We start from the raw sequence: 25,291 nt of genomic DNA, 5'->3' as shown, positions 1-25,291 counted from the left end.
ACAAACGCGGCTCCGCTGAGACTCGCTGTTTCCCGCCAGGCGCAAAGTTTCACCGCAGCTCTGGACGTCACTTCAACAGTTGTGTTGTCATGTCAAGCTAAATTTGACTGTTTTTTTTTTTTTTCTTTCTTTCTTGTTTGCACATCTGGCTTTGTGCGCTGAGGAGCTGCTGTCATGCCAAACTTAATCCTCTCAGGCTTACGAAGCCGATCTGCCGCTGGGATCAATTCCATGCCTGTGGGTCGATCAGTTTAGTGACCTCCTTCTCCCGAACCTCCTCACAAAACCCTGGACTCTCCTGCTTTTGAGTTGTACAGTGAACATGTTGTGTAAACTTTAAATCCAAAAACATTAAATAGATATGCAGCGGTTGCATCATAAATCTATCAAAGTTGATCTGAGGGGGCGGGGCTTATGGAAGGAGCTTGTGGCCCGAGAGTTTTACCTCAGTGCAGTGGTCATTTGAAGCCTGGGGAGGTCACATGACGTCATGGCGTTCACCAATCAAAGGCCGCCGTTGACAATAAGAGCAATTGAAGTGGAGTTCTGCTGCTGTGCGTCGGGCCAATGCTGGTGACCCGGTGATCGCAGGATTGACGGCGCTGCTAATCCTCGGAGCGAAGCCGATCTGAAGCCGCTGGCAGAGACACGATTAGGCTGCGACGTCCGGCGACCCATCGCCGTCATCTCATCATCTCAGTCGTAATAACTTGTCATTCAAGCGATTACAAGATCGTAGGACGAGTCAGGATTGATCCAGAACAGGGGTGATGCTGTGCAGCAACAAGTGCAGGGGTCAGAAGATCGCCCCCTGCTGAACCAGTGAGCTCAGAGCAGGGTTGGACGAACTCAGAGTCTAGTTTTCTTTTTAGTTTTGTTTTGTGTGTTTGACTAGCTGTTGAAATTTTAGCACCGAGTGGATGCACTCAACATCCACAGTGACCCAAGTCCTCTGACGTGGACTCGTCAGTCTGCAGCAGTGTTGGAATGAAGTTGGAATAAAGTGCTCTGTCCTTTTTGGACGTGTTTGTGTGACAAAAATTATACCAGATTTTGATTTTGGGCTGTTCTTTTTTTTTTTTTTTCCTGTTTCCTCCTGCAGACTAATGAGCGATGCTTCATTATACGCCGCAGCTCGGCAGCGCGCCGGCCCTCTGACGATGGAAGCTTTTCTGTGACGGGCTTTGATGGGAAGGATCAACTGCTTTTTGTCTGTGACAGCTGCCTCGCCGGGCAAAAATAAAGAGAAGAGAAACCCTCAGCCGGCCAATTATTTACTGCGAGCAGAAGGAAAGTCAACGGCGGCGCGGCGAACGCCACTGGCTGCTCCGACTCCAGCTGCTCTCCGAGATGAAGCCTCGGCCCGGAATCCAGGAGATCTTTAGGAAAATGCAGGATGATGGCAGGTGAGTGCGCGACTCGGTGGGAGTCAGTCACATGACCAGCCGAGGCGGGAGCAGATTCAGCCGAGCGCCCTGTGAAGAGGCTTCTATTTATAGTGCGTCTGGAGGATACAAGTCCCCGTAGTGTCCATCAGTGTATGTTTTAATATATTGGAGACTTTGAGCCAGCAGCCTTCTGATTTCTGCAGGGGTTTTTTTTATGTTCAGGCAGGCAAACGTCAGGTTTCCACACAGAGTATTTTATTTATTGAACATACGACACGATACAGACGTGATCATGCAGGTAAGAAAAAGAAAAGAAAAGAATCAAGAAAATGACTTCAGGTGAAAAAGCAACAGACCAAAACAAAAACAGCCGCAGGTCTACGGTCAGCTGTTCACTCCGTCTACACACAGGTACAGGTGTGAGTTATAAGCGGTACAGGTGTGAGGAGTACAAAAAGAAACAACACAAACAAACACAAACACCAACACCAGCTGGACTCTACGGTGTGAAATCGTACAGCGGTCGGGTAATAAATAACAGCACGTCTTTTATTCATAGGATGATGAGAAGTCACATGATTCTGATGATAAACAGGCTTTTTCCGTCCCCCCCCCCTCCCCCCTCCCACCGTCCCCACCCCACCAACCGCCCAATCACAAGACCCCCGCAGTTCCAACCAGGTATGAATTTGTTCACATGCAAACGTCACACGGTCAGCGGCGGCGAGCGGCGCCCACTACGACTTGTCGTCGCGCTTCTTCTTCTGGAACTTCCTGAACTGGGACTGGATGGCCACCGCCGCCTTCGCGGTTTCGGGGTCCTCCATGTCGATGTCAAAGTCCTCGGGGACATCCGTCTTGGAGGCGTCTGTGAAAAGAGAGAAAATCCAGACGTCTGTATTTTCTCAGAGAACTGGGCATCTATTGTTGTCCACTTCCAGAAGGTGGCAGTAGAGGAGACGAACTGAAGACTCAGTCTATCTGAAAGCTCTTGTCATTTTAGATAGTTTTAATAAGGATGATGGTGTTTCTGCTCCTCTTCAGATCTGGACTTTAATCTTATTAATTGGTATGAAGCGACTGTTTTATTTTACATTTATCTCAAAGCAAATTGATTTAAAAACAGATTGCCGAGATTTCAAGTAATTCATTATTTGTGGATCCATCTTGAAATTCTCCCACCTGAATTATTTTTCAGTTGGTCAGAATATCACTGGAGCGATCAGCGTCCTTTGAGGAGAAAGGGGTGAAGCTCCAGCCAGGGTTTACAGTTGCGACAGGAACAGGAAGCTGCTGCGAGCTTGTAAGCGATGTCAGCGTGGATGCTGCAGTTCAGTCAGTTTGATTTTTTTGTCATTGCTGTCAGACACCAAATATGGAATGTTTGAAATGTGAAGAATTATAAGATTAATAATAATAATGAACATGTATTATTTCGAGAGATAAATCTAAGCTCCTCCCAGCTGGGAAAAAGTTCTCTTATAACAAAGATGGACGAGCTAACAGCGGGACAGCAGGGACAAAAGCAGATTACTGTCTTGAAATCTGATATAATCTGAAGCCTTCGGAGGCAGAAAAATGTCCCACAAAGCCAAACACAGTCATTACAATAACAGTTGCGAGGTCGGAGGTCGTGCAGGAGGGGGAGGGGCCTTTGTTCCCCCCCATCAGAGGCCAGAGGGCGGCTTGATTCGCAGTCCTTTAATCCAGTGACACTGACCGGCAGTTTAATCCCAGGAATCAACCGACGTGAGCCGGTTTGAGTAGGATGATAAAGAGTCGGAGGCTTTTATCTGGTTTGATCCGGTGCGGAAGAATGTGGAAAAGTACAGAGGAGCGCTGGGAACGCCGCAGGGCAGCGTGGGCGGGTGTGTGTATCCACCTGTAACCGGACGAGCTGCAGTTTTTAAAAAGACAATACGCACGACGTGAGATGAGTGGAACATCAGAGGAGAACTGACTCATCGCATCTCTGCCGAGTCTCTCCGACTGACGTTCAGCAATGTGTTCTCCATAATCAGAGGCGTCCTGGGATATCACAGCCGGGATCCGGAGGACGGCAGTCAGTGATAAACTGTTGTTCAGCCAGGTAGCGGCGGAGTGAGGCGGTCAGGTGACCACTGCTGCGGTACTGCTAGTCCCTCGGGGGGGAGAAGGAGGCGGAGACAAAGACTCAACGCTAAGTGTCGGCTCCAGCCTTGACTGGAATTCCCGCATTAATTGCTATTGAATTTTCCGACGTTCCGCTCCTTCCCCGTCCTGCCGGAGCGGAATCCTCCACCGCATCGACGGCACTCGGATTGCTGCAGCTTCAGTGTCAGGGCATCGTGAGGATTCTCTCGGCTTTTCACACGCAAAGAAAAGAGAAAGAGAAAAATAGAAATAACCGTGCACGGGTGCACGCAGCACGACTGCAGCCAGTCAGCCAGAGAGCAAACAGGGGGCGCTGTGAGCAGGTTTGTGGCGCTGCTGAAGGGCCATTTCTATCCAGAGTCTCTACAACTGAAAGACTACTAATGTCAGGAAGCCTATATCTCGAACCCCCTGAGGCATGGAAACACTCTGGGTGGGGTGGGGGGGCAGGAGAGAGAGAGAGAGAGAGAGAGAGAGAGCGAGCGCCAGAGCGAGAGAGAGACGATCGATACGCAAACATGCATGAAGAAGTGCTCCACTATTGATTCCTGCTGCCGGGAGTGAACCTCCTTTTTAGTTTCGCTTTTTTTGTGTGTGCAAGGAAGCGTGTTTGTAACTTACTTGGAGGCGGTCACATGTTTTTTGATTCAAGCTGAAGATAAATATAGAAAGAACACCTTCCCTCCATCCCCACACACATGCACACACACACACACACACACACAGACGCACACACTGTGGGACGTTCAAAGACCTGCGGTCTCAGCGGCTCGGTGCAGCACTTCAGAGACAAACACACACAAACAGCCAATCTGACGGCAGCAGGCCACTTCACCGCCGCTATAATTGAGCGCAGAGAAGCTAATTAAGAAGCTGGTCTAAAATGGGTCGCCTCCATTTTCAGCTAATTAAAAGAAAGAAAGTTGACTCTGATCTCTGAGGTGAGCTGGTCGGAAATATCGACACCGTCCGTCTGCCGCCTCTTTGGGTTCCACCACTTCTGTTTCTGTTTAGTAGATGATGAGAGTGACGATGATGATGGTGATGATGACGGTGACAACCATGTTGTTGATGATGGTGATTATGATGAAGATGATGTCCCTGTTAGCATGCTCTGTTGCTCCAATGTGAGCCACGAGAAGTTGTACGGCTGCAGATGCTGCAGCTGTGGATGCTTCAGCTGCAGGGCTGGTTTGTGTTGTCAGCAAACATATGTGAGCATATGGCCAAAAAACAATACGTGACATCTGGAGTGCAAAGATGGCACCCAGCTAACAATGCAATTATTGGGCTTCATTCTTCCCAGTGGTCACCTGCGGTGTGGCACCCAAATGAAAAGAAAATTTGAAAGTGCATCTATACATGAACATTTAATAGCTGGATCTCCATTTTCACACTTGTTTTCTTCAGGTCTCATACTTATATAATAATATATATTTCTGATGTCATATATGTTTTGTTTTTTTTGTTTTTTTAACAGAGCAGCGCTGGAAATGTTTGTCAAGCTTTTTTGTTTTACCACGAAATCTCATTAACCGAAACCAAACCACAGCAAAGCGGCAGAGCAGAAAACCCCTCAGCAGCTATCAGCGCTGCTGCACCTGCAAGCTGCTGCTGCGTGCATCATCATAATAACAACAATGACGACAATAACAATACTAATGGGGACACACCTCGTCGCCGCCACTGCGTCCTTGAGCCAGCGAGAGGTTCCCTCTGAGTCGCTGGCGGCTCCCATCAGCATCGAGCGGCACGCCGCAGGCCCGCTGGGAGAGCTGCTTTCATTTCTCAATTTATTTCTTTATTTACTCTTCCTCCATCAAATTAATTGCCAAGGTCAGGCAACAAAGGAGCGCTTTGTGTGCCTCCTCCTCCCCTCATTGTGCCGATAGAGAGGTACAGAGCCGAGGCGGCGGTGAGGGATGAGCCTCCTGCAGCTCACCTCTCTCTCCCGGCTCGCTGTTTAAACTAATCGGGACCCCCATTAATTGCCTGCGGTGAATAATGTTCCCGAGCGGTGACTCTGTTTAATGGGGACGATTACTTTTCCTCCCAATAGGAAGCGTTTTGGCCGACTGGGCGGCTTCGTCTAATCACGCATAAAGTGGGATTTTAATGTGTTTTTTTAATGTTTTTAATTTTATTTAAACAACATTTAAAAGCAGAATTTATATTTATTTCCTGGAAGAAAAAAAAAGCCCTGCTTACTCAACCTGAGCTGGATGAAATAATTCTCAAAAATGGGTTATGAGTTGCTTATTTCACAATAACATTTTGAATAAGAGGGGGGAAATGATGGGAAAATGGCAGCAATCAAGTTAATCGAATCAGAACTGCAGCATCCATGCTGACATTAACATTGTTTACAATCCAGCACCTTTAACTTCCTGGAAAAAAAAAACCCTGGCTGTGGCTCCGCCTCTTTCTCCTTAGACGATCCGGATTGGTCCGGTCAGCTGAAAACAATTTACGCTGGAGCTTTTCAGTTCCTGGGGGGACTGCAGTGATACCATTTTAACCACTAGGTGTCGTTGTTTTGCGCTGCAGGTGCACCAAAACAAAAGGCCTCCACTGTGACAGCACTGAACCTCCACAGAGGACAACAAGGATAAACCAGATGGAAAGGGGCCATCCGTGGTTTGTGGAAAGTGTCCAGTGATGAAGTAAGTCCATTATATCAAGCCAGAAGATGGCGCTCGCTCTTGGTATTTCTGCTGCAAAGTTTGTTTTTCTTGGCATTTAGTGTTAGCGTGTTAGCACCAAGTGTCGTCAATTTGTATGTTACTGACAGAGCGTTGAGCAGGAGAAGACCACAGACAGGGGGCGCTGTGATGAGCGCTGTGAACTTTGGTAGGACGAGGATCCGAAGTTTGGTCGGATTTGTAGCTGTTCTGTCATAAAACTATAAAGTAACGCAAGCCGTCCTGAGCTCGGCTAGTTTGCAACTCGGCCTCGGCCTGCTGCTGAGTCAGGGTTGACGCAACAAATCAACGGCGTGATTTACAGGATGACAGGGGGCGCTCTGCTGCTAGGTATTGGTTTCCTCGTCGCAGCCTTTTATTTGCTTTGCAGCGAAGGCTTTAACGACGGGAAGCTCAGCAGTAAAGATGATTTGTGACGTGCCGGGTGCATCGAGCTGGACTTAATTTCCCCCAGGACGGATCCTGGGCCCGGCCGGGGATCTGCTGCGCCCACTCGGCTCCCGGCTGCATCTTCTGAGTCCTTGTAGATAAACTACAGATCACATGACCGGAGACCAGGCGTCTTCAGACTCTCCAGAACACATCACATTTAGCCCTGTGTTTGCAGCCTCCTGCTAAAAGTTATGCTTTTTTGGACATTCCAAATGTTTTGAGGGCAGGGGGAACGGGAGGGGCCAACACCTAGCGGTGGAGGGGAGGGGCTTAGTGACATCGCACAGGCTGATTGTTGTCAGGACGTCATTTCTCCTCGTTTTCTTATTCAGTCATGGTTAGAAATACACGGCCTGGACACTGGCCTGGGAGAGGTGATGGTTCCCTTTGTGACATCACAAAGGTCTGAATGGGAGTTCTTTTTTTTCCAACCCACTTTACACTGCACCATGACATGCGAGCTAACAGGGATTACCGTGAAGTGTGTCGTGTGAGCAACGACACCCTGCCTGCCACTTCCTGCTGGACCGGGATGAGAGCTGACACACAGGAAGCCCTGCAGGACTTCCTGTGTGTGTGTGTGTGTGTGTGTGTGCGTGTGCGTGTGCATGTGCGTGTGTGATGTGTGCGTGTGTGTGTGTGTGTGTGTGTGTGTGTGTATGCGTATGCACTGATGGCGGCCGTCCTCCAGGGGCTGTTCGCCGCCGCCAGTCATGTGAGACTTAGTGCCAGACGGTGGCCCGAGCCTTGGTCCTGTCCTCCTCTGAGCTGCCTTCTCACCAAAAATACCACGTTGTGCTTCTGTCAACAATGTGTTTGTTTGTTTGTTTGTTTGTTTACCTTGTGCCCCAGATATCTTGTTGTTGCCAGCAGCTGCTCCGGATCCTTGTCTCTGCAACACAAAAACAGCAACACAGCACTTAATACCAGGTCGCTTTGTGTCTTTATTTAAACTTGACATTTTCTCCTTGGATTTAGATATTTTAGCTATGACCGTTTGCCAGAATCTGACCAGCAAATCGCAGCAAATATCAGCCAATGGATGCTGAGGATTTGTTCTTTGAATGAAAATGATTGTATATTCTAAAGATGGCTCTGAAGTTTTAAAATTAGCTGCACTGCGAGGCAGCATCTGTTGCCGTCATCAAGTGCAACTCGTCCTTGTTGAACTGGAGGACAAAGACAAAGTTGTGGGCCCCTCAACGCTGCCGTCCCAGTTGCCCCAAAGAGTTTGTGTTGTGGCCGTTGACCAACTGGAACCCAGTTCCAAAACTGTCAGTGAGTCTTTCACCAGTCAAAACACACCAACATGAGGCCCAGGTTGAAATACATTAATGAGTGCAGCCGAATTGACCGCCATAGGAAATTCTTTCCCACAATCCCCTGCTGCTAAAGCGCCTCGTAGCGCCTCTTCTCGACCTTTTCTGACACGTTGTGACATCGTCGTCGCTGCTGCCACACGCAGCCACCGAATCCGCTCGCAAGTTCTCAGCATGTTACCCTGGCGGATAATTTCTTCATGCTGGTTCCACATGAGGGCGCCCTGTGGGCCGAGAGCGCCGCCGAGGCGAAACTGGCCTGGGGACCATACTGAGGATGAGCAGGAGTGAAGTGGCGCCCGCGGTGCCGCTGCAGAGGTCAGAAAAACAAGGCTTCGCACTGATGAAAACCCCGCCGCCTGTCTTACAGTCTTTTGCTCTTTTTTTGCGATAAAAATCCAGGAAACTGCAGAGTTATTATATAAGCTGTCCGACGCATCTTGGTGTGTGTTTTGAAGTAGCTACAAGCAAACAGGTTGTGACAGAAGGGGCTGGTGCAAAAAAAAATATTTTTCACTCAATAAATTAAATCGCCAGTCAATGTCTTGAGGAAATAGATTTTACTTACTTAGACCCGATTTGAATTTATCAGAAAAAGAGAGGAGGGCAGAAAAAAAACTTCCGCTAATTTCACTGCATCTGACTGTCAAGAAAGAAGAAAGAAGAAAGAAGAAAGAAGAAAGAAAGAAGGAACAGCTGGACAAAGTCGTTCTGCGTTCATGTCCCCGTTTAGTTTCGCTCCAAATCACAAGATACAAGCTGCAAAAAACTGGGCAGGTGGATTAAATATGGATGGATTCCGGATCATGAATAATAAAAGGAGCAGAGCTTAAAAACCGTTCGTTATTAAGGGGACACATATTTAAGATGATTTGCCGTCTATATTTATATTTTGTTAAATCAGACAAGACGGGCAGCACTCTGTTTTCCAGCCCGAGCGGGAAGAAACGGCCTCCGTCTCAGTGAGCAGATTAGGCTCAACAAAGACTGCAGGAGCCAAAATACACAGCTGATGATTATAGGCACAACCAGAAGGGGGAAAAAATTAAAACGGGAGCGAGGCTGCGACTGGGAACGATTACAAAGGGGGGGGGAAGGGAAGAGGCGCTTGGATGGATTTTACCCCGAGGATGAAAATCTGTGGCTCACAGCAGGTGAGTAGAGGAGTGGAGAGGAGAGGAGAGGAGAGGAGAGGAGAGGAGAGGAGAGGAGAGGAGAGGAGAGGAGAGGAGAGTCTCTGCACTGCAAACACTGAGTACGAGTTCTTCACGTGACTCCAGTGAGACGCTTATTCAGAGTTTTGCTGGTCCCAACAATTTTGGGACGTCACGAGAGATTCGCTGATCGACAAAACGTCCAATGTTTTCGCGCGGCCATAAAAGTCTTGACAGCGATGAGCCAATTAGCCCCGCCCACCGCCCACCGGCCACCGCCCCCCACCCACCAGCCACCGCCCCCCTGCCTGCAAACAATGTAACAATCATGGCGACACTTTCTAATTGATCCGACGCTTCCTCGGTGGCCCATCTATCTTGCCCGTCACAGCCCAGAGTGCAGGTGCACGCCGACTCGACGGAGGGAGTGGGCGGGGCTTAGAAAACTCTGCTACCTCGGTGGGAAACCGTTGCAGCAAACAAACAAACCGTAGAGGGGGTAAAAAGGAATCGTCGTGAGCAGATGAAATTGATGTTTCCAATAACTGCTTTTGACGTTTTTATCATTTCCGTCTGAGAGCTGCGCACGCCGCGTCCCGGCGCCATCCATCAGCGTCACTTGGACCCTCGACGGTGTGGGTCTCTGTCGCAGCGCCGCTCTGCTCATCGTCAACCTGCAGTTTATTGCCATGAGACTACTCAGATGGCATTTGTTTCTCTTTTTTCATGTGGACGTCCTGGGTGGGAGACGTGATGATGATGATGATGATGATGATGATGATGATGATGATGATGATGATGATGATGATGATGATGATGAAAGGTGGGTTTTTATTCCTGGCAAGAAAGGAATGAGGAGGAGCTGAAAGAGGAGGAGGAGGAGGAGGAGCAGGAGGAGGAGGAAGTGGTGGAGCAGAGCGCCATCGATTCTTTCCCCCTGCAGTGGAGATGTACTTATGCAGTCACAGCCATCGCTGAAGATTAATGACCAGAGTCAAACATCTCGACCTGCTGTCCTGCCCGGCTGGAGACCCTCCTGACGGGCAGTGAAGGCTGAGGACCACAAACCACGGAGGAGGAGAGGGAAGAGGAGGAAGAGGAAGACATCATCAGATCAGTTTGACCATTTTGCACAGGAATATTTCCCAAATCCAGAGGATTTTATTTCACATTTCCAGCTGCAAAAAAAGTCCCTGAGCGTCTTCAGCGCCGGTTTCTGTTCTTCTTCTTCTACTGCGAAATCTCCATCCAGCTCGGCTTAAACTGCCGCTCCTGCAGCATCAGCGCTAATCTCATTAGCTGCAAAAGCAGCTCGGCTATCGCTTCTTTTTTGTTCTTCTTCTTCTTCTGTGGTTTGTCAGGGCGGCTCTGCTCTCTCTTCCTGCTGCTCACTTGCTGTGTGTCAGTTGTTGGCGGTTCACGTTCGCCTCCCCCAGACAGGAAGCGCCGCACCAGGTGGGTGCTTCACGGCCTGCTAATATCCCAACATGCACTGCATCTGCCCGGCCTCCAGAGGCAGCAGCCCCAGAAACGGGCGTACAGCAGATGAGAAGTGAAATTGTTCCAACTGGTTCCCATTGTGGGTTGTTATTGTTGCTGTTGTTGTTGTTGCTGCGGTCGAGGCGGATGTGCGATTAAAAGCAGCAACAGACACACAGGTGGCGTGACATCTCCCCGGGGCTGGAGGGGAGGGAAGGGGAGGGGCAGGGAGGCGGAGTTCACATCCTCCAGCGCCTCTCCACTAAACTTTTCACATCACATTCCCGACTCGCCCGGAGGTTCTTCCCCTCCATTTGTTGGTGTCAGGAGGGTTTGGCCGCTTTAATAGGCACGTCGAGGAGGCGACGTGTCCTCCTTTCTGAGCTGCGCTCGCTGCATTATTAATCCGGCGCTTTCAATGAATTTCAAACAGCGGGCGAAGTGCTTTCATGTTAGGGAATGGAGGAGGAGAAACGGGAAGAAGAGGAGGAGGAGGTGGTAGGGGGGCTGGTGGAGAAGCTTCTTTTGAGTTCTTTGGCCAGTTTTGACAAGAAAGGTTTTGGTTTGTGGCCAGTTTGGAAGCAAATCGCCACGAAATTCAAAGGAAATACTTTGACAAGTTGCAACCAGGAAGCAGGAGTTGCTCACTTCCTGTTTGACAGTCGGGGGTGCTGCTCCCTCGCCGAGGCGCTGACACCATCAGCGTCCTGTTCTGATTGGCTCTAAATTCAAGAGCCGACCAGGTGACTTTCTCGCTCAGCTTTCCCGAGCAGGAGGTTTCTTGCTGTTCGTTCCTGCAGATTTAATAACGCCACGGCGCCGCATCCGGGTTTAATATTGCATGGCGTGCGGCGGCGGCGGCGGCGAGCTCCTGCATCATTGAAGCGTCTCGACGGAGCCGACGGCAGGAGCTCCCGCCGCCATCGCTTGTAAAACAGCCAAACTTCTGTCTTATTTAGGCCTGATGAGCTCGAAAGCTGAGAATTACTTCCTATTGATTATCACTTCCTGAGACTGGATGAACCAACCCCACCCCCCCACCACCGCCACCACCATCACCACGCCCTCGACTTTCTCGGCAGCAGATGGGTAATCAATGGGTGAATTAGTTTCGCTGTTTTCAAGGTTTTTCCACCACTGGCTTTTTCCAATCACAGCCAGGGATCTTTGAGTTTTAGAGATAATTAATCAGGGGGAAATCAATTACCTGGCCAAAAAAAACGAACTTTATAATTATTTGAGTTTTTGATCCTGAAGAAAAATCACAGCAGATCTACCGCTGGTCTTTTTGGCTCAGGATTCTGTTTATATAAACTAAATCTTGCTGATTTCCAGGATAAAGTGCCTTAAAGCAGGAACCAGGAGAATCTGTAGTCACTACGCTTGTTTCTGCAGCAGGAGCAAGAACCTAAATGCTTTGGTTTATTTAGTTTTTCTGACTTTTTGGACTCTCAGCTCTAGCAACTCTCGGCTCTCTATACTCCGAGTTGATGTCCAACAGCTGCAGGGAGATGTTAGCGCCTGCTGGAGCACAAAGGTTCTTGGGAACTGGAGAAAAAGTACCTTGAAGCATGAAACTAAAATATCTGGGTTTGAGAATTTTCACCGGTTTTTGCTCACATGAGCAGGACAAGAGTCATCTGAGAACCTTCTTATGAACGTGGAACCACAGCAGGAGAACTACGATCAGAGATCTCACTCCGCTAGATTCTCGCAGCCCAGGACGTCCGGAATAATTTCTGCGGTGTCGAAAAAGCAGGTCATGTGTTGATGAGGTTGTTTTGTTTACGGCGGCTCACTTGAGCGAGGAGATTTTGGAGCAGCGGCGGGAGAAGCAGGAACCGTCGGTTCCCGGTGTGAAGCCGGAAAACCACCGGGGGAAAAACAGCCCGTCCAGATCGGAAAACACGCAGGGCACCTGTGGACACACGAGGACGCAAACGGAGGCACTTGGGACGCCACGCCAGGGAACCAATCAGGCAAAAGACGGAAAAAACCACAGTGATTACACCTTGTTGACGGGGTGAGAGATTCATAATGCAGCTCTCATTAATCATTAACAGTCTCTGCAGGGACACAGGGTCAACAAGCAGTGTGTGTATGTGGATGTGAGCGTCTGAGTGGAGTACACACACACACACACACACACACGACCACACACACACACACACACACACACACACACACACACACACACAGTAGCGGCAGCGTACAGCCGGGAAACTCCACAACGGCTTCATCACAATTTGTACCTCCAGGCTCTCAATGTGGAGACTTCAAGAGGAAAACACACACACACACACACACAGACACACACACACACACACAGACACACACAGCCGGGTGAGTGGAGCAGAATAACAGCAGACTCAGTGTGGTCGTGTACTGTAAGCATAGCTGCAAATCAGAGAAACATAAATATGTTTTCGTTTTATCTATGATTGGATGAACACGGGGGGAGGGGTGTGTGTGTGTGTGTGTGTGTGTGTGTGTGTGTGTGTGTGTGTGTGTGTGTGTGTGTGTGCATGTGTGTGTATGTGTGTGTGGTTTGCAGGGGGAGGGGGACCTCCACAGTTGACGTCCCCTCTCTTCCAGCCCATCTCACTTATCTGCCTTTGCTGCCGTTTCCACTCTGCCCACTTTGGTCGTGTTTTGTTTGCGTCTATTTTTAGTCGCCGGAAGATTAAAAATGGCTCTGAATTTCCGTTTGAAGCCAATTCCTCTGTTTCCCCGAGAAGCACTGAAGCCGGCAGTGGTGCTGCGCGACAGAAAAGCCTCAGAGACTTCCGGCTGAGTTTAAAGAAAAATAAATTCACGGCAGCCGTGAAGAGTGGATAAAAAACGTTGGTCTTACATTTAATGTGACGCTGTCACGTTCAAGTAGGATTCATTTGTATGAGAGATCGACTTTAATACTCATATATATATATATATATATATATACATATATATATATATATAATAGCCTAGCTTAGCACGCCCGACGCTCAATCTGAAGAGATTGCAAACAGTCGTTAAGCCCGCTATGATTCCATTATGTTTGGCCGAGATGACGTGTTTGGAGGAAAAACTAACCGTTTCTGCAGGAAGCTTCCGCTTTTCTTTGGCTGGAAGTTATTGCTGCGTGCTATCATCAGTTCCAGCCACTTCCTGCTACTTCCTTAGTGTGCGGATCATGCAGGTCATTTAGCAGTCATTTTTCAGATAAACTTTCAAGTAACCCATCATCATTCGAAATCAATATTCAATTCACATTTTCATCTGGGAAAGTTTGAATAAACCACACCAATGACATCTGTGAGCCAATCACATTTCTTTGCTTCCTCCTGGTGGGAGGGGCCGTACCCGCTACCTTGTGATTGGCCACTGTGTTTTTATCTTAAACTCAGCCAGGAGTCGAGAGAAAATCCTTTGGGGGCCGATTTTTAATCCTCCGAGCTGCAGAAAGCGACTCAGACTCGGACCTTTTCAGGACGGATCAGTGAAAAATTGAGCCTTGAAATGGATCCGGTCGTGTTTTCAAAATCATAATAACATGTTAATATTTTTCATTCAGACCCGGCTGACGTTTGGGGATTAGCGGTAATGTGTTTTGCGGCGTTACGGCTACGTTTGTGGCTCGGCTGCTGCTCGCCGACAACGACGGCGCCGTTCCAGTGAAAGCCTGCATAGTGAAGAGCGCGCGCACACACACACACACACACACACACACACACACACACACACACACACACACACACTCATGATCCCGTGACCTCGCTCTCCATCTGCCTCCTCAGCTCTTCAGAAATCAGCCTGCTCATCCTCCCTGTGCAGGCGGAGTGTGTGTGTGTGTGTGTGTGTGTGTGTGTGTGTGTGTGTGTGTGTCTGCACAGACCGCTCATCTGTACGAGCTCCATTGGCAGTTACATAAACCATACTGTCATCCAGGCTGCAGGCCGGACTGAAACGCTGCCAAATCAGTGCTGGGTCGATAAACTCCCAACTGCACTTTTTTTTACTTTTCGGAGGTGGTGTTGTGGGGGCTGGGGGGTCTTGTCTTTTTTTTTCTTTAAGCAGCCAGTAGCTGCTGTGCTGGAAGTTGAGGAGAGGCAGAGCGGATCGGTTTGGACGGTGGAGGTCGGTAATTACCGTGAACTCCAGACACTTCGTAAGGAGCTGCTGTGATTAGATGAGAGGAGGAACGTCCAAGCAGTGAGGAAAATCTGATTGATTCGATTGCCCATCCCGTGTGCGACCTTGGCACCAGGAGGAGGGAGGGCGGGGCTTAAAGAAAGCCCAGAGAAACATCAGACCGACTGTCATCTGTGTCCACTTGTTGTCGAGTTGCTCAGGTTTTCCTGTGTTCGGTTTCCAGACTTCAGGACGGTGGTGGATCGTAAAATCGCTGCAGGTGCTGCAGCAGCAGATCAGAGTTTAGGTTATTGGTTGGATGTCAGGTTTCCGTCACGAAAACAAAGCCAAAATGGAAAAAAATGGAAGAGAAACGTCGACTTCTGCAAGTCGAGAGTCAAGACGGACGTGTCGAGCTTCCAGCCCTGAACTCGTCCGGCAGTGTCTCAAGGTCGCCCGTCGCCCTGGAAGCCAAGCCGACGCACTCGCTGCAGTTCTGCAGAAGGTTCCTCAGGCACGCAGAGCAACTCGGGTTCGACTGTCATCAACATCAGCAGTCTGGGGCTGAAGCTCGGCCGCTTCCTCGCCGCTTCCTCAGACTCGCAGCCTGAAGACAAAACCTGCCGCTCAGGAAAACACTCGTGTGTGTGTGTGTGTGTGTGTGTGTGTGTGTGTGTGTGTGTTTGATTTTTTCGTTTTGTTTTTTTACAATCTGCACTTTGCCGCACGACACACACGCGTGCCTGTCGGCTCTGAAGACTGTTTGTGCTCCCTCTGTGTTTTTTTTTCCTCCAACGTTCTGGCTGACGAGGTCCTTTGGTGAAATAACGAGTCTCAGCAAAAAGAAGGAAGGGAAGAAAAAAAAAAAACAGGCCAACTGTCTTCTAACCGAGCGAGGAGTCGTCTCCAGGAGGGCTGAGATCAAACCGCTCGCACTGACTCACTAACTACTTTTCTTTTCTTTTTTGGGGGGGGGATTGGATAGGGGGACGGCGGGGGGTGATTTTAGCAGCGCATCAGTAAAACTCTTGGCTCATCACACACTAATACCGGCCTGGCCCAGAAAAGCCCCAGAAATCACAAGCTCCGGAATAAAAGGAGCAGGATTACTTCAACATGGAAGAGGTAAGGAGAGGAAACAAATGAGGAGAGGAAACAAGCAAGGAAAGGACGCGGGGGGTGAGGGGAGGGAAGGCAACAACACGACAGAGGAAAGGAAGTAAAACAAATCAAGTCAGAAAACAAACAGACGGAGGTGAATGGAAAAGAAAACAAATGAGGAAACGGCGACAGGACATGAAACTATGATGGGAGAAGAAAAAGGAAACAAACAAAGGAAGGAGGAGACGGGACAGCGTGTCAGGGTCCCTCCTGCTACACAAACTAATGAGCCTTGAAATTGGCCTGATCGCACATTCAGCATCTTTTGGTTGGACTGGGTGTCTCCCATCCCCGGGGGTCCGGCTTCCCTCTCTTTGGGACGACGGCACCGCCACCGGCGGCGGCAGTGAAAGACGCTACAAACTGAGCAAAAGTTTGGACACACCTTCTCATGCAATTTTCTTTTATCTTTTCAACTTTCTACACTGCAGATTGATACTGAAGACAAGATATATGTAACTATGCAGCAAAGAAAAACATGTTAAATAACTCTAAATATGCTTTTAATGAAAGGAGGCTATTTTGAAGAATTTCAATATAAAACGTGTTTGAGTTATTTTCCACTTTTATTGTTTCCTACACAATTCTGTGTGTGTTCACATGTAGTTGTGATGCCTTCAGTGAGAAACTGCAATGTCAATAGTCGTGAGAATGAAAGAAAAGACTTGAATTCATTTGGTGTGTCCAAACTTTTGACTGGCTGTATTATATATATTGGATGTTGAACAATAACGCAACACAATTGGCTTAAAAATCTACACTTTGCAGTATCCGGGCAGAATTTCATTCTGTCTATTCTGGAGTAGGTGAGTCATGAACAAGGTGAGCTCAGTGTTTTTGGCACCAAGGTTTTTGGCACCGGTGCCCTCGGCGACACAGACTACAGAGAGACGTTTAGAGGCCGACCAGGTGGCCCAACTTCAGATCAACCAGGTGGCCCGGCTGCGCTCGCCGAGTGTAAAGCGGGCGACCCAGATAAGCTTGCGGGTCCGTTTTTGTGGGCCAAGCGGCAGGAGAGGAGCTGCGGGAGATGGACTTAAAAGCGAGATGTTCAAATTAGGAGCCTAATTATGAGGAATGATGAGTTGGTGCTCCGTCCCGGAGGAGGAAGAGCCACTCACAGCCGCTTGGTTTCCTGGGAGGGGGAGGAAGAGGGGGAGAAGGAGGAGGAGGAGGAAGACGAGGAGGAGGAGGCGGCCGACCGGCCAGCCGATACCTGATGTGACGTTTGGGCAACGTTTTGGAATCAGAACAGCTCCTTCATCCCCGGTGGAGATTCAGGAGCTGGAATCAAAACAGACTGAAAGATTTTTTTGGGTTGTTTTTTTTCTCCAAATCTTCATCTGCTGGTTGGTTTCTGGGTTATTTTGAGACTTGGCAGCTTGCAGAGTCCGTTGCCTGCCACACTCGATGTCCATGTAGGATTTAAAAAAGCAGAAGTAGGCCACGGTCCATCCGAGCAGAAGGAACAGAAGGCCGGACCTCCTCCTCCTCCTCGTCTTCCTCCTGCTCCTCTTCCAACTCCTCATCCTCCTCCCCCTTTATCGTCCTTCTTCCCCTCCTCCTGCTATCCTCCTCCATGTCCTTGTTGTCCCACTCCTCTTCTTCTTCCTCCTCCATCTCTTCCTTCTGCTCCTCCTTCTTCTTCTTCTTCTTCTTCTTCTTCACTTCTTTCAGGAGTTGAGCCTGATGGTCATCCAATCAGAGCAGAACGTCGAGGCTTTGCTCCAGCTGGTCTCTCAGAAGTTGTTTTGCTGCTTCTTCTGGGCCGAATGCAGAAAAACAAACTGGAAATCTCAAAAATCTTCTAAAATCTTTCTTTACATGTTTTTTTCTTTGAAACACAAACTTGCCTTAAATTTGTCGCATCCGGTGGATGTTTGGTTTGAAAAGATTGACGCTTGATGACCCGATTCCATTGTTTTGATCTCAGTGATTGTCTGCGGACGGAACCAGAACTCTGTCCGGGGTTCAGCAGCAACATGGAAAAATCTGGAATCTCATTTCATACCGTTTTCACCCATTAGCCCACTTCTGTCCCTGATTCTGTTAAAAGTCAGCTGTTAATCACAAACTGGAGCAAATCATTTGGACTGCCCCCTGGTGGTTAACTGCAGCAAATGTCTTGTGCTAACTCCAAACCCTCTTAGAAGAGACATGAGAGGTGGGATCTGCCCCAAGTTCAGATGAGATGCCTTGATATCATTTCCCCTCCGACCAATAGGAAGCCTGCAGCTGTTGGCTGGCTCCACTTTTGCTTTGTCCAATCCTTTCTATCAGTTTTCAGATATTTTCTAAGGGGCTCTTAGCCCACAAGGGCGTGTAAAATAATCAAGTGTACAGAGCTCATCTCCACTAACAAAAAAAACTGCACCCTCACAAAGGTTCTTCTGATTGTTGAGAACATCACAGCGTGTTCTCCAGCCTGAGATGTTCCTTTAAGTGCCTGATTAGTTTTCCGGTGAAGCTCTGTGATCTTATTACAGGTCAGATTTTTTTTTCTCCCTGGTCCTCCGAGATCCTCCTCCTCTTCCTCCCCCTCTTCCTCCTTTTCCTCCTCCTCCTCCTCCCTCTGACCCCCCCCACCGCCTGCACACCCCTGCAGTCCCTCAAGTCTCACTCCAAGCTGTAATGATTTTTCTTTTTAGTGGGAGGTAAAAAAAAAAAAAAAAGAATTTGCAGCATGTGCAGCAGAACTGTCGCTGAGCTAATTTAGCCCCTCCCCATCCGCTTGGCACGCAGACGCGAGTGATTGCAATACACCGGCGAACACACACACACACACACACACACACACAGGCTACGCTACTGCTGACACACCTTATACTGTGTGATTTACATGGCGCGGGGACGACTGCTGCATACATTACCCTCAGCTAACAGGTTTAACGTCCCTTTTCCCTTTCAGCTCAGGTTTCCCGCAGCACCTGCAGCTCCACTCATCAGCAGGGATTTGGAGGCCCGCCTGCGTAAACACCTTTGCCGTGTCCTCCGCATAAAGACGTCAATTTGCTCCCCACTTACTCACTTTGCGTCGCCGTCCGTGAACCGTCGGCTGATAGATTCGCGGCTGCTCGACATTCAGACACACGACTCGTCTCGCTGGAGCCGCTTTCGTCCCGGGCACTTAAGCGCCTGCCGCGCTGCGTTAGCCTGCCGGTCCCGCTGATTTGTTGGCGCCGCCAGCCAGTAAATTGTTTCACCCACATTGTCTGTTAATGAAGCTCGCAGAAAGGAGGAGGTGGGTGTGAGGCTGGAGCCAATCAACACGAAGACAATAAATACGCAAGCAGAGTTCATGCGTTTTTACCAGAAGATACAATGAAAAGATTTCATTTTTAGTTTTTTTAAAACCTTTAGTTTGAAAAGTTTTAAAATTCTATCTTGTTTTACCTTAAATTTTGGCAAAAACAAAAATCTTCAGATTGATATTTTCCAGCACCAAGCCCCACCTTAATTATTCACATGTGCCTTTTATTACCCCCACATTTTTCACACAAATTACACCAAAATTCTGCACATTTCCTGAAAAAAGTGTACTGTTTTGTAAAGTTTCTTCAGCTCCGCCCACCAAGGAAAATGCACACTAATTCAATAAGTGAATAAAAAATATATAATTTATTTCATTTCAACAAATTTTATTTTGAATTTAATTGAAGTTAAATTATTATTAATGATGAATAGTTTGCCATTTGCATTGCTGTATTCCCCGAGTGCTGACATCAGCATATTTGTCACTGGCCACCACTACCGCAGCAGGATAAAAGCCAATCATAAAGACTCGATGTTCCAGTTCCAGCAGAATCTGCGCCATCAGGCCCTTTTAACAGGTTAAAAGGTAAAGAAAAGAAAATGGAGGCAGAGTGGCGTCAAGGTCCAGACAGTCCATTAGAACAGTGCGAGACAGTCAGACCTGAATGAACCAGATGGTTCATCACTCTTACAATTTTTAGTCCATTTACAAAGCCGAGTCAGTTCAACTCTGCGACCCGTTAGGAACACTCCTCCAGCCTCCTGCTGTGTTCCATCTGCCTGCTGGAGGGCCGCAACAAATTTGGGCTGACAAAAAAAAAACAAACTGCAAGGCCGCAACACAGCACATCACCGAAATCCATAAAAATCCCATAATCCAGGAGTACATGGCCCAAAAGCTGCTTAGCGACAACGCGGTTTCCTGATGAGGGTTCGGCGACCTGCAGGGACTTTGGGGATGTTTCGGATGCGGCAGTTAAAAAATGGATGGCGAGCGCATCAACGCGTTCCAGATATCAGTCAGTTAAAACTCCAGCTGGGTCACTGATTGGGCCGACAAGAAGCATTGAATAAGAGTTTCGGCGAGCCGAGGGAGCTGCTCCCCCAATTACCTGATTGGTGCTGACGACTGATGTGATGACCTCATCGTTAACGTCCCCTCCTGGGGCTCATTTCGATTGCAAATGCCGAAGAAAAATTCCAACGTCCACTTAAAGTGGATTAAACAGCTTTTCTGTCGACTTTATGCTTTCTCGCCCGATCGAGGCGGCTGATTCCTCGCTGAGGGCGCCCTCAGAGCCGAGGCGCTACTTCGTGTCGAAACGAGGCGGCAGCCAATCGAGGCCAAGCTCATGCTAATTTCTGGTGAAGCTAATTAGGGTTTGTGCTCGCACCACAGATGGGAAAACTCGTTGCGGGTCATAAAAATTAATGCTGGGAGGGACGGGTGAGGGGGCGGGGGGGGAGGGGGGGGTGAATAAACATGCATGGATTTTTGTGTTTTTTTTGTTTTTCTTTTCTTGCTGACGAGCTGCGATGATGGTACATTAAGTAGCAGCAGTTAATTAGCAGAGTTTTGGGGAGTGAAGCGCTGCAAGCGAGATCAATAAGACACAAGTCTTCAGAGTGTGAGGCTGAGATATCGTTGAAGAAAATACACTTATGGTGACAAATCAGATACACGATCCTTCATCAATACAACCCAGATTCACCATCCCAAAAGGAGCAACCAGCTGCTTCTGTCAGCTTCATATCTGAGAATGGATCAAAATGTCTCATCTCGCAGCTCTTTTTCTCACTATGAGTACTGAATTTTCGGGATTCATTGAATTACTCTTGAAGCACTTCGGTGTGAATTTGTGAGGGTGCAGTTCCTCAGTTGGCCACAATGTGGAATTCACTCCTGAAACGGAAGCCTTTAAACTTGGGACGCTGGGACGCGATGTTGGAAATTCAGTGGCTTCTATTATTATATTCAACACAGCGGCTCCAGCGAGACGAGTCGTGTGTCTGATTATATTATATTAATTATTATATAAACGTTCTGTCAATGAAACTGGAACGGGCCAATCCGTTCTCTCTGTTCCACTGAGAGTCAAGCAGGTACCAACATGTTGAGAGACATCCTTTGCAGCTCTTGTGAGTTGATCCTCTTTGCTTTGCAAAAGCAGATGTTTGCCGTTGCTTCCTGCATTTCCTCTCCCTCGTCTTCCATAGCCGCCGCGTTCTTCTTCTTCTTCTTCTTCTTCTTCTGCTTCTTCTTCTGCTTCTTTTGAAGGGCAGCCTGCAGCAGTTGCTCCCTTCTTTCATCCCGACCATCCTGGATTCTTGAGGCTGACTGAAGTTGTTTCCTTCAAAGATTCCAGGACTGAAACTACGACGCTCTGAACTGCTACCACCAGCGGGCCGCACTCGCTCTCACTCTCTCCACGCTGATGGAGCCGATCTGACATAACATCATCACGCTGCTCTCACGGGAAGCTGAAGGAAGTACAGTCAGACTCTTATTTTGGCGGGGAGTGGGAGGGGGTGGAGGACAGGGGGCGCAAGGAGTCGCTCTTCTTTATGAGTCAGGGCTGCACGGAAAGGCCTGAGTCAGCGGAAGTTCAAGCATCCAGGTTTATAGATTGAAATAAACGCAAGATTCTTTTGTTTTTGAATCCCTAAAAGTTCTCTAACCTCCTCTCGCAGTGACTCCCCGGCAGGGAGCTGTGAAGAGGGTCCATGTTTGAGTCAAAACGCAGCATCTGAAGCCGACAATGGCGCTTCAGTGTCAGTATACGGCCGCCGTCCACAGACTCCGACCGTCTGATTGTCTGATTGGAGGAGAGAAGCGTCTCACGCCGGGTCTCCACCCAGCGTTCTCTCCGTCCAAACTGATTGTGTTTGTTTTTGTTTAGCCTCTTTCCACATGATCGCCAAACAAAAGGAGTTCCAGCAGCGACGGAGCCGTCGGCACTGGAGGCCTTTAATTATTCAGCAGCGGTTTGAGCTCCTGTTGTGTCGACGGCCCGCGTTCATCTTTTATTGAGGCGCCTCTTAAATGATTTGTTATAAGCAGCTCGCTGGGAAAACCGAGGGCCACGCCGAAGGACGTGCATGCACACACACACACACACACACACACACACACACTGACCTAAAGGCTGCTGATGGTGTGTTGGATCGTTTTTGTTTTTTGATTTTGGAGAGGGTTTTTAACGTCTGTGGTGGTTGCAACAGCAGTTTCCACTAAAGGCTAAACAAACAGTGGAAGACTGATTCCCATTGGCTGAGTGGCACTGTGTCAGAGGTTCACATGCAAATAAATCTCACACCACTGCCTGTGCTCAGCATGCACTCTTCTAGGAAACACACAGGTTGGTCAGCGTGAGCGAGCGCAGAACACGGAGGTGACGGATCACAGAGAGAGAGAGAGAGAGAGAGGGTGAGAGAGAGAGAGAGAGAGAGAGAGAGAGAGAGAGAGAGAGAGAGAGAGCTGCAACAACACTTTTCCATTTCGAGCTGTCATCCTTCCCTGCGGTGTGTGTGTGCGTGTGTGTGTGTGTGTGTGTGTGTGTGTGTGTGTGTGTGTGTGTGTGACGCTCAGAGCCGCACAGGCACCAACTAGTGGGAGGTGAAGTGTCGCTGATCTACAACAGTGGAGCCCCGAGCTGCAAAAGTCAGGCGCAAAAACGCGAACAGAGGATGCCATTGTAAATCTTCCGCGATTAAAATCGATAAGTAAATCTGCATCTGAGTCAACGTCCTCGTGATTAGAAATAAATAAATAAATAGAAAAAGAACCCATTCTCGGAGGCTTCAGTGTGAGGAGGTTGGATCCCTCCGATGGTTCCCAGTGAGCCGCGGCGCGGACTTACAGCAGCTGCATCGCTTCCACATCCGCGCAGCAGCATCATTCCAAGCACGTCATCACCACAGCTGCTCAAATGCCCCGTTTACGCACCGTGCGTAAAAAAAAAAAAAAAACAGTGTTTGTTTTTTTCCCCTTTAGTTTTGATCTTTTTTTTCTTTTCTTTTTTTTTTTTTTAAAGAATCAAACAGTCCTACCTCGCTCATGATGGACGTCTGGCTCTGCTTTTCTTTTCTTTTTTATCTGTCTTTGCTCCGGGTGCGCGCGACAAGTTTTGCGGCGGCGGCGGTGGTGGTGGTGGTGGTGGTGGTGAGTCTGCGTGGAGAGAAGTGGCCGTCCGCGCGCGGGGAAGCTTTATAAAGTGAGGCGCGCGGCTCCTGCCGCGGCATCACGGGGCCGGCGAGCCAATCGCAGCGCCGCAGGGCCAGCGTGGCTCGCCGCGCGCCGCCAGTCGCCTCCCTCGTCAAAGATTCACGCGGCGAGGAGCTCGCGCGCTCCTCCAGCGGCCCGTCATGTCACCGCCACCAACCTGTGTGTGTGTGTGTGTGTGTGTGTGTGTGTGTGTGTGTGTGTGTGTGTGTGTGTGTGTGTGTGTGTGTGTGTGTGTGCGCGCGCGCACGGGAAATTGTTTTTGAGGCACTTTGAAAAATTCACTCGTCAGGGCTTCCTCTGCTCTCCTGCAGCTTCCCATGATGTTCCTTCAATACAAACCTGTGTTGGAGCCATTATGTGCCTCGTGTTCTCTGCCTTACCAGACAGCTGGATCTTTTTGCAATCTTGTTTGTGAAAGCTCAACAACAGACGGTGCATTTAAGCCTGAGGATTCAGTCGGCAGTCAGCCTCAGCGAGCCGTCTGTTAAAAACCCACAGCAGAAGAAGAAGAAGAAGAAGAAGAAGAAGAAGGGGGGGACAGGAAGTGAGAGCGAGCCTAGCTGTGGCTAAAGGGGTTAGCGGCACGCTGCTGCGGGTCAGTGACAACTGGTTTGCTGTGGCTGGAGGCCACGAGCCAGTTTCAGCCAGCCAGAGGGTGACTAGACCACAAATGTAAGTGTGTTACAAATAAAAGCTCTTATTATTTATTGTGATTCGACAGAGTCAATCAATCGGAAAGAGGCGGAGCTTCCGGGGCAAGGTTTTGGCTGTTAGCGTCTCGTATGCCTGCCCCCGAGAGTAACGCCCCCTCCTGGTGGCCAGAGGCTTGTTGTATGTTGATTGCCTTCTTGTGAAAAAGCTACTGATTGACAAGCTCAAGTAGCTGTTTTTTTTAAAAAAAAAAACAGTTACCATATCATGTTGTTTGGAATAAATCAAAAAGAGCTCCCACAAAAACATCAAACTTCACCTCTGCCTGAACGGAGGATTTATGGAAACGTTGCAGCTGGCGAGCCGTTAAAAAAACAACAGCATGTAAATAAAACATGTTCATGTGTTTAAACACATTTTCTGCTCATTAAAATGAGCAGAAGAGTGGAGACGTTGGTGGAAACAATCCTGCGCATGGCTGGCTTCCCCATTTCAACCCCGTCCTCACCACCACCAGTTCTGAAAAATCGAGGCAGCTAATTATCGTGTGCACTAAATCCATACATCCATTTGTGGAAATCCAATACGAGGCACTTGTTTTCTTGGAGGGAGTCGGTGGAGCGGCAGCATCGATCAATCAGAGGTCCACATATGAAACATCCGTCAGTCTCCCAAAACGGAGCCGACGTCGACGTCGGCCGAGCTGCAGCCTGATTTGGATGCAAGGTTGGAGGCAGCTCGCCGTCCTCGCCGTCCTCGCTGCCGCCATGCAGCCCCGATCCTGGAGCATCCGAGAGCTCCCAGCGGAGGCGTGATGGATGCGAGCAGAGCCGAGCCGATTACCGGCGGAGCTCTGACCTGACCTTTGTGCCTCTGGGCAGATGTCGACGTGCCCAACGAGCTGGAGAGGATTCACGCTGGAGAAATGGCTTTGTGCTCTCTGAGAAGAAGAAAAGAAATGGAAGACAGCGGGAGACAGATGGTGGTTCAGAGCTGCTAGAAGATCCGATGCTGCTTCTCCAACAGCTTCTGTGGAGCTTCGCTTGGAGTTCAGAGGCCTCCAAAGATCTTTCTGCATGAGTCTTAAAAAGCTCCCATCTGAAAATGTTTTCAGTCAGACACAGTACGACCGGGAACCAAACAGCGTTCAATTAGGAAGAGGCAGCCAGCGAGTTCCAGTGGTTTTGGTTGGTTTAGTAACAGGGAAGCATCTGCATTGTTGATGCTGGTCATTTCTCCAGTTGAGGCGTATACAGTATTTTAAGCTCATCTCACACAAAAA

General features: G+C 48.9%; 1 protein-coding gene across 1 annotated transcript; it reads right to left on the bottom strand.

The window, feature by feature from the left end:
- Nucleotides 1–1,621: 1,621 nt before the first annotated feature.
- pcp4b (Purkinje cell protein 4b) lies at nucleotides 1,622–23,383 on the bottom strand. The gene is made up of 3 exons (XM_076049783.1): nucleotides 23,184–23,383; nucleotides 7,496–7,547; nucleotides 1,622–2,256 (listed from the first exon to the last, which is right to left on the bottom strand). The coding sequence occupies exons 1-3, from the start codon at nucleotides 23,190–23,192 to the stop codon at nucleotides 2,126–2,128; spliced, it is 192 nt and encodes a 63-aa protein (XP_075905898.1). The 5' UTR covers nucleotides 23,193–23,383; the 3' UTR covers nucleotides 1,622–2,125.
- Nucleotides 23,384–25,291: the final 1,908 nt, after the last annotated feature.

The sequence above is a fragment of the Nelusetta ayraudi genome, unplaced genomic scaffold (assembly GCF_046127955.1).
Source record: "Nelusetta ayraudi isolate G7.1 ecotype Tasmania unplaced genomic scaffold, CSIRO-AGI_Nayr_v1 ptg000120l, whole genome shotgun sequence".
In the NCBI taxonomy this organism is placed as follows: domain Eukaryota; kingdom Metazoa; phylum Chordata; class Actinopteri; order Tetraodontiformes; family Monacanthidae; genus Nelusetta; species Nelusetta ayraudi.
The sequence above is the reverse complement of the archived record's forward strand: the minus strand, read 5'-3'. Positions and strand labels throughout refer to the sequence as shown.

Excerpts from the sequence above, each read along its gene's own strand:
- pcp4b (XM_076049783.1), bottom strand. Across the intron at positions 2,257-7,495 it reads CAAGATATCTGGGGCACAAG|ACGCCTCCAAGACGGATGTC; the intron begins GTAAACAAACAA and ends CTCTTTTCACAG.